Source organism: Nipponia nippon, unplaced genomic scaffold (assembly GCF_047370975.1).
Source record: "Nipponia nippon isolate SJK-2023a ecotype South Korea unplaced genomic scaffold, ASM4737097v1 scaffold_17, whole genome shotgun sequence".
NCBI classification, from domain to species: Eukaryota; Metazoa; Chordata; class Aves; order Pelecaniformes; family Threskiornithidae; genus Nipponia; species Nipponia nippon.
The window spans coordinates 2,710,093-2,720,640 of NW_028262333.1; the positions used below are offsets into that span (position 1 = coordinate 2,710,093).

Sequence of the window (10,548 nt, forward strand, 5' to 3'; positions counted from 1 at the left end):
GGTTATTGTTTTCTTTTTTAAATTCCATAGGCTTCTTTAAAAGCAACAAACATTTAACCAGGGCTTGCAAGTTTATTTTTCTGCCGATATTATGATTCGCCCACAGGAGGAGAAGGCACAATCCCAGTCCTGTACTTTGTTAGCGCAAATGCAAAGATGCCACTTAGGCAAGACCATGAACTCCTCAAAACGAGGGGGTATTCAGCATGCCAATCCCCCCTGCCCAACTGAACCATTTTTCCAAAACAAACAAACAAACAATGTTCTGTTCACATAAAATTAACTTTTAATTTGCATTTAAAATTTCAACTGCTTTTGCCGAATCCCTACTAAAAATGAAATCAGAATTTTTCAACGCTAGCAGCGCAATAAACTTATCTTATGCTTATTTATTTCCCGATATCCACGCTTAGAGCCGTATCCTGAGGAAGCTTCACGCTTCAGTCATCAGGTCCTGCAAATTCATGCTTCAGAGAGGCTTCCTAACCTTCATGTTGAGAACCCAGCTTCCTAAACGTGAGAGGACAGCCAACTAAAAGTAAGAGGAATCTGATTTATTTCACTGCTGCTATTTAGATATCTGTGGGTAGTCACCACATTAGCCAGAATAGTAAGAAGTCTGAACAGGTACTTGGGAAAAGCAAACAGCAAAGTAACATCAGGGCAAGCGGAGGAACTATTAAAAGGGAGATAACCGCCCTGCTCCTCGCCCTTCTCGCGTTAGGCAAGAGGCAGGTTTCTACCTTTCCACCAAGAGTGGGAGGGAAAGTCACGAAGACGCTCCTCCAAAACAAGAAGAACCCATGGAACCGCCAAGCAGGGCTCAGGGCGAGAGCCTCACTGCGCGCTCAGCACCGGAGGCCCTACGGGAGCTGAAAAAAAGAAGCTGGAGGTTTCCACCATGCTGAGATACGACCATGCAAGGAATTCTCTGGTCACTTTTTCCTAAAAAAATACCAAACCAAAAGGCACCCCGTCCTGCGGCTAGCGTGCAACACCGCGTTGGATTGCTCTATCCAACTCAATGCTTCTGGTTTCTCACACACACAAGTCAAATTCTGCATGTCTGAAAATGAAGAATAAGTCCCCATTGCATTAGTTCTGATGAGTGTCTGAAAGTGAACGCAAGCTAGACTGGTATTTTATCACCTACAAAACGGTTTGGGTTTTTTTATGATGTGCCATCTCCAGCAGCATTCGCAGCTGTCCAACACCGTACGTAACCCTCAGAACAAGCTCCCTATCAAGAACCTGCACAAACGCTTTGCTTGGCAACCCTACCTGCTGCTCCCTACCCCAGCACCCCACGAGGATGGAGAGGGACACGGGGAAGCCTCCAGGACTGGAGACGTGCTGCCCTTTCCCCGTGGTTCGACAGCACTCCCGAACCACCCCCTTCTCCGACGCCACGCACGTCCAAAGCGGTGCCCCTTCCACCTCCAGACCCGCAGCTTCACACAGAGCCACGGCAGCAACTCAGCCCCGAAGAGGCGGCAGGCAGATACCACTGGATGCCGGACAAGCCGTTCCTTCGTGGATCGTGCAGGTCCATCACCGCCGAGGTTACAAGCAAACCGGGCAATGAGCTGAGTGGGTCAACTTAGTACAAACCTGCTGCTCAGGCTGTGCTAGAGGCAGAAGTGAAGATGCCCGGCCAGGACCAGCCTGCCCTCACCAGCGCTGGGAAAGAGAGATGATACACAAGGACTTTTCTCCCAATTTCTTTTTGCCATTCTTCCAAAGACCTGGATGAGATAAATCTTGATGTAATCCCAGCAGTCACCACAGAAAGCCAGGGTGTCAATTTTAATGAGCGCTCTTCCATCCGTCAATAGAGGCAAAGCACACTGCTGGAATTCCTCCCGACTTCATCAATGCTTCTGGACACACAAGAGATGGATGCACACCAAGTCCGTCTTTATCTCTGTTGCACATTTAATCACTGCTGCAAAGCTACTGTGAGTATCCACGCTGAAACAGATTTCTGGTTTAACAGGAACAGAGAACTTCAGCTGGCACCTGCCAGGGCTGCCAGCCTCCGCCACACGGCAGCATCTTCTCCTCTCCTGGTCCCTGGAGCCAGGAGCACCCGCTCGGATCGGCCAAAGCAATGCCCGTGCTCCTCCCCGGGACTGAACCAGCGGGACACCCAGCCCTCCACCTTCCAGCCTGCCTCTGGACGGCACCGCAAACCCGCAGGCACACCAAACTCCCCCGTGCCACCATCCAGCTCCCTGCTGGGAGCAGCGCGACAGGTTCCTGCGGGAGCCTGAACACACGCCCGTGCCTGTGCGTGTCCTCAGTGACACCCCCACTGCCACCCTGGTTCCCGCACCACCGGCAAACCTTGCAAACTTAGCAAGGAGGCCCCTATCATCCCCAGGCACAACCGCGAGGACGATGCTCGAGCATCTCCAAACCTAAAAAGCACAGGACACGCTACCTGCACCTGACTGTGACCTCCCCACAGGCTCAGCCATGAATTGCTCTTTGTATCCCTCCCCGCAGAGCGGTGACCACTCACAGTCCTGTCCCACAGCACACCAAAAAGCCCTAAACCCTCTGCACCATTCCTTTGGTATCACCACGCCTCGGAGTTTCCAACACCAGCTTGACGTTAACCGGTAACGCCGCATTCACGCCAACACACCTGAAAGTACCATTTAAACTTCCAGTAAGTATTTCAGCAAAGCAAACTGCAACTTTCATTCTCGCAACGCACGACGGCGGCGGGGACGGCACCCCTGCCCGCTCCGGCAGCGACCCACGGCGCGAATGCAGCGTGCCACTCAACACGAAATCCACGCGGGGCCGGACGCCGCAACTAACGCTTGCGACGTGTTCTGTAACTCAGCAGTCTGCAAACTCACGGCCGCAGAAAAATATCCTGATGCCGTGAAACTAGGCTATTGTTGATAGGTCTAAATTCACTAGACAAGAGTCTGCACCTGGGAAGTGTTTAGGGGTCCGCAAATCAATAGAGGTTGAAAACTGCTGCTCTAATTCAAAGCAGACTCTCTTACAGACCTTTTCCACCCATTAACTTGGAAATCCTGGCAATGCCTTAACCACCATAAAGGATTTAACTCCCATTTTACTGAGCAAAGACTGCATTGCACAGCACAGATGGCTCTGTGCAGGCAGAACAAAACATAGGTCATATTTTTCTGGTATTAAAAATGGCATAACTTGACTTTTTTTTTAAACTCCCACAACAAGCCCCCCCCCCCCGCTAGGACTGAGTTTCTTTCTTCAGGTGTTTCTATTCCCTGTGCCTTTCTAAATGCCACAGCAAGTAACTGAAAAAACAATCAAAATTACTACATGCAAGAAGCTGTCAGTCACAGGCAAGAAAAACAGAAGTGTATTCTTAGCAGCTAGACTGAAAGTTGATCGTCACCCATAATACTGATTTTTGAGTTAAGAACGTCTTTTTAAGAAATACTGTTTCAATGATAACTCTGAAAATACCACTTTTTGCAGGGTGGGGGGCCTCACATAGCTTGTTAATCATATTCACAGTTGACACCTCTTCAGTCAGCTACAGATTTGTTCAGTTAATGTGGGGAAATTAAAAAAAAAATATCAAACTAATAATTGTTACGCGTCGCACAGCTTAACCCCACTTCTGGGAACGGGGCGCAACGAGAAGCTGCTATACTGCAAGAGGCAATCAACAAATCCACGACTTCAGGGCAACGTATTTCTGTTTTGCGTGAAGTCAAACACTACCGCTACAGAGTCAAACCGAGCCGCTACCATTGGTTTTAGCGAGGGCTTAGCTGTAGCAGCAGAACTAGAATCTTTGTACCCTCAACAACGTAAGATTTGTTAGGGAAAAAAAAAGGTTCAAGTTCTGGGAGATGCACTTTTCCGAAAGAAATCACCAGCGAGTAAATACAAAGACGGCTAGCAAAGGTAGCAGACCTGGAGGGGCAGCACGCATCCTAAAAAAGCACCTGTAAAAGCCGATTTTGTTGCTACTGTTGGCCGTTTTTTCCTCTAACGGTAGCAGGCGACGTACTAAGCGTGCCACGCTGTATAGAGCAGAGCTTCACCGCTGAATAGCTGAGCGAAGCCTACACTCCTCTGGCGACAATCTTCACTGGAGACTTGAAGTATTTACGACCGCGGACAGTATGTTAACGAGGACATCGCTTGAACAGAGTCCCTCTTACCCAAGCTTTAAAAATAAGCGTTAAATATAGAAAGCAGAAATGACGTAGAGGTTTCTGCCACTACATTCAGCAAAGCCTCACCTTCAAGGCTGTCCAATCTGTGAGAAAATACCTCTGGTTTTGCTATTTGCACACAGACACGCTCAGCTTCAGAGCGCTGCACGGCCCCATGTGAACCGCAAAGGGATCGATCATTCGCATTTCACACCACACGACAGGTAGCCAGAACATCCATATTTACTACAGAAACCACTGTTATTTTCTGTAACATCACATACACAAACAGGCATTTCGCAGCTAATCAGCAATAGGAGATTAGAGAACAAATACAAACGGAACAAGGAAAGTAAGAGCAATCACAGCCAAATGCTAGAATAAACACTTCCAGGATCCAATCCGCTGCGCAGGAGAGCTCTTGATCCTACAGACCGTTCAAAAAAACCTGCTGTCACCCAAAGCGAGCTGCTCCTCACACCTAGGGTAGGCTGTCCTGCCGTGGCAGCATCCGAGCGCCCACCCACTCGCACCACCACCACGACGGAGAGGCGATGCATCGTCACCACGTCATGAAAGCACCAAAGTCATTAAGGACCTCAAAAATTTATGGTCGAGCAGTAACACGGCCCAGGACAGCGCCCTAACCGTGGAAATACCCGTTCTTCTGGATGCCCACCACATCTGAAGTGCTTTGCAGGTATGTTTAGAGCTATTCGAGACACAAATGCACTTCAGTACGGGGTCCCGGTGGATGCCAGCAGACTGCACAGCCAGGCGAGATCCAGCTACGGGCTCTTTTCTGGGAAAAAATAAGATCTTCCAAACAGGGTAAATCTTAGCGGCAAAGTGGGGTGCGTGCAAGATCGGACGCACAGGGACAGCAGTACACCCAGTGCACGTAGCGGGAGACCGTGCCCGCAGGAAGCACAGACAGCCAAACGGAATTAACCTCCCCACCGGGAAGATGTCAACTGACCAAGGAAATTTATGTTCCCTCCTCAAACAAACCACTGCCATGCCTATTGTATCTCAGGGGTATAATGTTACCAGCGGTTAGTTACACCTCGAATCAACCGTCTGTAGTAGAAGATTCTTTCAGAAATGTTTACAGGAGTAGCAAGTATCACGTGGCGTTGGTTCCTTTATTTTATTTTTAGTGAGGAGAGGAATGGCACTAGACGTGTCAGTTAATAGATGAAGAACCAGAGCAACTCTCACACAGGGACACCAACACTTTATAACGAAGAGTACTCTCCCACAGCTGCAGGTTAAAACAGAGCTCTGAAGTTCATCAGGGATTAATTCTAGGCTTACAGAGAGGACTTTGCTGGCCTTCAGTACTTTTAACGCACTGCATACGGCGTGGTTCTGGTAAAGCAAAAACCTTCCAGGAGCCCTACACACGTGCCCTACTCATTCCTTACATCCAGCCACTGGAAGCAGCCATCCTCAGCGATGAAAGATCTGGCTCTGGATTTCCCTGTACCTCATTTCCTCGCTGCCATTACCCGTGCATCACACTCCTACGGCGTGGAGCTGGATAACAAGGAAATAGTACGAGAAGAATGAAAAGCAGCATTGAGCGAGCGCCTCGCGCGAGCTCTGCGCATCCTGCAGCCTGAAGCCATCAGGGTCCCGCAGAAAAAAAAACGGCGCGTGAATGCGCAACCCAGGATCGTACGCGGCACAGACGTACGCGAACCCGAGAACTCTCTGCTTCCCAGCGCTCGACTCCGCAAACCCGATGACTCTAACGTAATTTGTGGGTAGCAATTAAAACCCAACCAACTGGCAAAGCGCAAGCCAAGTAATACGGCCCCAGAAGTTGCGTAAAAACGCAAAACTTCAGCACGAGAGTGTTGTCAGAAACAGCTCCGCCTGCTCCAATTCCTCAGCGACCGTGTTCAAGCAAGACCCACGGCACTCAGACCTTGCGTGGCGGCACCCACCCTCCCCGGCGCTGGAGCCTGGGCCCAATTCCCCCTCCGACTCCAGACAACGCTGTCCGGGACCTCTACCACCTGCAAAGGCCAGGAAAGCGCTAAAGACAAAGCTCACGTTTAGACGGTAAACAGAGAAATTAAAAACCGACCGCCCCTTTCAATTTAAATGGCGATAACCCAACACGTGCCCAAGGAAGGAAGCCGGCAGCTGCCAGCAGTCACCGTGTCGTCGCTTCTGGAGCAGAAGCAAGACCCAAGAACCACTGCTATAATTTCCTTCTCTCCAGCACAGAAGTCCGTCAGTAGCTGCTGGGAGGATGGAGAGCTTCAGTCAACCCGAACTAACTTGACGCTTAAAATAACTTCACTTCAGAATATGCACATCCCTTTTTACAACTGAATGCTACCTGAGCAACCCCTCCGCCGTCTGAGTGCAAAGCATGCCAGGGCTATTAACAAATCCCCATGCAAAACAATACCCGCCACCACCCCTCCTACCCAGAGGCATTACTTAAATGCTGGACTTTGCATCCCACTAAAGACTAAACCAAATGCTGGTCCTTCTGCTGGAAGCACTCTGGACATTTTGGAAATCAAGCCTTTTCAAAGCTTGTTGGCAACGATCTAGTGAAAAATTCAAAACTTGCAAGGGGCAGACAGAGAGGTCTCAGACACATGCACATTTTCTTCAAACAGGGAGTTTGAGCAGCAGTGGGCATCTCAAAGCTGTGAGCTCCAAGAGTAAAAGCACTGAGAAAGTCTCGCTGTAAGGTGGAGGAGCCCTGTCATCAGGCTGGGTGCAGCTGATATCTGAAAAAGTAGCCCAGCTATGACAAGCCACCCTAAAAACAGCAGTGCAGAACTCCCGGGGGGGGGGGGGGGGGTGTGTGGTTGTTGTTTTGGGGTGGTTTTTTGCTTTAAGTTTTAGTAGGCTCTCAAAAAGAAGTTGATTCCAGTTACCCAAATACAAATGAGACCGGAATCAAATGCCTGCGTGAATATATGAGCTGAGGAGCAAGCCTGGTTATTTCTAGCTACAACGTCATGTTCAACAATTAAAAGATTTTAACTGTCTCACTGGTAACTTGGCACAGAGAAAAAGCCCTCTCTCTTCCCATCCCGCAAGCAGCAGGGCTAAAATGAAGGACCACTCAGACAACCCGCACTTACTTACTAAAGGAAGAATGCAAAGACTCAAGGCGAGAAGGATCGCAGGCCGCCTAAAAACCGCTTTTCTTCTTTGTATTTTTTTTTTCTGAACGCAGCTATGCTTTTAAGTCACCAGAAGAATTCAGCAAGGCTAACGTACTACAGCAGACAGGCAGGCAGTTTTACTGAAAAGTCAACCCCTCGTTGCATATTCAAATAGCAGGCTCAATCACCAAGACAGTTTTGTCACCGTACAAGCTGCAGTTCTGCAGAGCACATCGCAAAGCCACTGATAGCAGAGGCAAGTGTTGTGAAAGTACCTCTGCTAGCTTCTGTTTACAAAGTGAGACCCTCCCACAACCGCATCACTGAGCACATGTCTGCTGAGAGATCCCCGCTTCGCTCTGCAAAACAAAGCTAAGTGTATGCACAAACCTCAGGCCGACAGCAGCCTCTTACCCCCGAAAGGCTAAAGACCGAGTCTCCACAAGGAGACGGATTCTTCCCAAGGAATGCTCAAAGAGGATCTGCGACCCAGAGCCAAGCCTAACCGTGCCACAAATTCAGCCGCTGTCAGCATCTTCCTGAAATCACCCCTTCGCTGGGCGCTCTGTGACAGCTGCTCCCCTGCCTCCCACAGCAGGAACACTGCCTGTTCCCCAAGGAACACAGGTGAAAGCAAGGATTTCTCCCTCAAATGCTGCCCGCACCAGTAGCATCTGTCCGGCATCAGTGGCTACACTGAAATTAAAGAGAGCAAAGACGGTTGTGGTGTCAGTGCTGTCCCATGAGTTAATTTTCACACCCTGCATCAAGTAATAGCTAAAACCCAGAGCATGCTCCAGGGAGGAACCTGATGTTTAGGAAAACATATTTAAGAAATACACAAGAAAATTACCGAAGAACTGCAGGAAACATACATACGTATCTACAAATAAAAAAACCACGCTGTAGACAATCCAGAAATTATACTTGCATTCAAAAACGCATTGAACTAAAAAGTTGGAGGAGGCATCTAACTCCTTTCAGGACTCTACAAGTTCAGTTTTGCTGCTTATTAAGCACGTTAGAAAAGAAACTAAAGGGATTTGGGAGCATAGAGAGAAATTAGAAAGGGGGGAAAAAAAAAAAGTCAGCCTGAATAAGTTTCCTTATCCCAGGAAAGGGCTGCCAGGTTTGCTGCCCGTGGGGTCTGTCAGGCCACAGCACAGCCCCTCCCTGGCCATCGCCAAAGCTTGGCTACCTCCAGCCAGGCCAGACAAAGAGGTGGCTGACAGCGTTACAGCCGGAGCAGGCGGGAGAGAGGAACGCTCTCCTCCTGCCCTCCTTACCTCCGGTGCACCCCAAAAAAAAAAAAAAAAAAAAAAAAAAGAGAAAAAAAGGGGAAAAACTCCCCCGCAACTTGGCGGCGATGCGTGTTTCTGGGGCGGAGGGAGGCTGGCTCCGACGCCCAAGGGGAGAAAAGGGAGCGGGGAGGGGGGGGGGGGGGGGAGCGCGGCCGGCCGCGGCGGGGCACAGGTGCGCGGCGGAGCCCGCTGACAGCCCGCCCCCCCCGGCACGGCAGCCCCGGGCGGCTCCCGGTTCCCCCGGGCCTCGGCGGGGTCCCCTCGGCAAGATGGCTGCCCGCCCTCCAGGGTGCCGGCTGCGAGGGCGCCCGGCCCGGCCCCGCCGGCCTCCGCCGCAAAATGGCAGCGGGCGCGCCCCCCCCCCCCCTCCCGCCCCCCCCCCCCCCCCCGCCTCGCCGGTGCTTACGAGCTGCAGGGCCGCGACGCTGGCGGGAGGCTCCGGCTTCTCCCCGGGGCCGCCGTCCGGTACCGTCATCGGCAGCGGCTCGGCCGGCTGCAGGCGGGGCAGCGGCGGGCTGGCGGGGCCCGGCTGCGGCCCGGGGCGGCCGCGGCTCCGCTCCTGCGAGCCGGCCTCTTCCTCCTCCTCCTCCTCCTCCTCGTCGTCGTCGTCGTCCTCCTCGTCGTCCTCCTCCTCCGGCGTCTCGGCGCCCTCCTCCTCCTCCTCCGCCGCCTCCTCTCCGCCGTCCCGCAGGAGCAGGGGGAAGGCCAGGGCCCCGCCGGCCGCCAGGCCGGGTCCGTCGGCGCCGGCTGCCGGGTCCTGCGCGGCGGGGAGGCGGGGGGGAGGCGAGCCGGGGTCGGGCAGGGCCTCAGCGCCGTCGGCGGCACCGCCGAGGTACTCGGCGTTGATCATGGAGGCCAGGTCCTGCAGCCGGCGCAGCGGGATGTAGCAGGACGAGGGGTCCTGGCCGTAGACGGGCTTGGCGGCGGCGGCCAGCTGCATGGCGGGCGGCTCGGGGCCGCGGCCCTCGCCGAAGGGGCCGCCCTTGGCCTCGGCGGCCGCCAGCGAGGTGCCGAAGGGGACGAGGCAGCTGCGGCGGCTCACTTCGCAGGCCTGCTCCATGCCGGGCCGCGGGCATCCACCTGCGGGCACAGCACAATGGGGTCAGACCGGCGGCGGCCGCAAAATGGCAGCCGCGCCCGGGGGCCCGCTCCGCTCCGCCGGCCCCGCGCGGGCCGCCGCCGCCGCGCTAGGCCCAGGCCGCGGCCCGCCGCCCGGCACGGCACGGCCCCGCTCCGGCCGCCACAACCCCGGCGGGGCACCGCTCACCTGCGGCCGCCGCGGCCGGCTCGCCGCCTGCCCCCGGTACGGGCCGAGAAGGAGAGGCGCCGACCCGGCCCGGCCAGGCCCCGCCAGCGCCGCCGCCGCTGCTCCTCCGCCGCCTCCCTCCTCCTCCTCCTCCACCTCCCTCCCCCGCATGCGCGCGCCCGCCGCCGCCATCCCGCCGGCGCGCGCGCCCGCCCGCCCCCCGCGCCTGCGCGCGCGCTCCCGGTAACCCCCCCCCGCACCCCCCCCGCCACGGCGGGCGCACCACCCCCCCACCGGTGTGGGGGAGGGGAGGGGGCGCTCAGTGCTGCCCCCCCCCGGTCCGTCCCGTCCCGTCCCGTCGCCACCGGCCGCCCCGCGGCCCGGCCTTGCCCCCGCCGCCCGCCCCGCTCCCCCGTTCCGGTGCACATGGCGGCCCGGCCCCGCCGCCCCCACCTCCATCTTAAGCGGCGGCGGGGGGGAAGGGGGGGGGGCACCGAGTGGCCCCGCCGGGGCGGGATGAGACGGGACGGGGCGGCCCCGCCGCGCCTCACCTGCGGGCCCCGGCGCCCCCCCGCCGCCGTCCCGGTCCCCCCCCTCCCCTCCCCGCCTCGTCGGCCGCGGGGCCGGCGGGCAGGCCGCGGGCCTGCGAGCGGCGGCGGAGCGGGCGCCAACAAAATGGAGTCGGTCGG

At 55.0% G+C, this 10,548-nt stretch overlaps 1 protein-coding gene across 3 annotated transcripts in view; it reads right to left on the reverse strand.

The window, feature by feature from the left end:
* Window positions 1–10,029, reverse strand: part of NSD1 (nuclear receptor binding SET domain protein 1) — a 66,846-nt gene extending 56,817 nt beyond the window's left edge. For 2 of the 3 annotated variants that reach the window (XM_087754047.1, XM_087754045.1), the window contains exons 1-2: window positions 9,881–10,029; window positions 9,020–9,693 (exon numbers count right to left, since the gene is read on the reverse strand). In XM_087754047.1, the coding sequence (XP_087610173.1) occupies window positions 9,020–9,673 (654 nt within the window). In that variant the 5' untranslated portion in view covers window positions 9,674–9,693; window positions 9,881–10,029. Of the gene's footprint in view, window positions 1–7,977; window positions 8,002–9,019; window positions 9,694–9,880 lie in introns of those variants that run through there. The other variant, XM_087754048.1, reaches the window with a different exon arrangement.
* Between the last annotated feature and the right edge of the window lie 519 nt (window positions 10,030–10,548).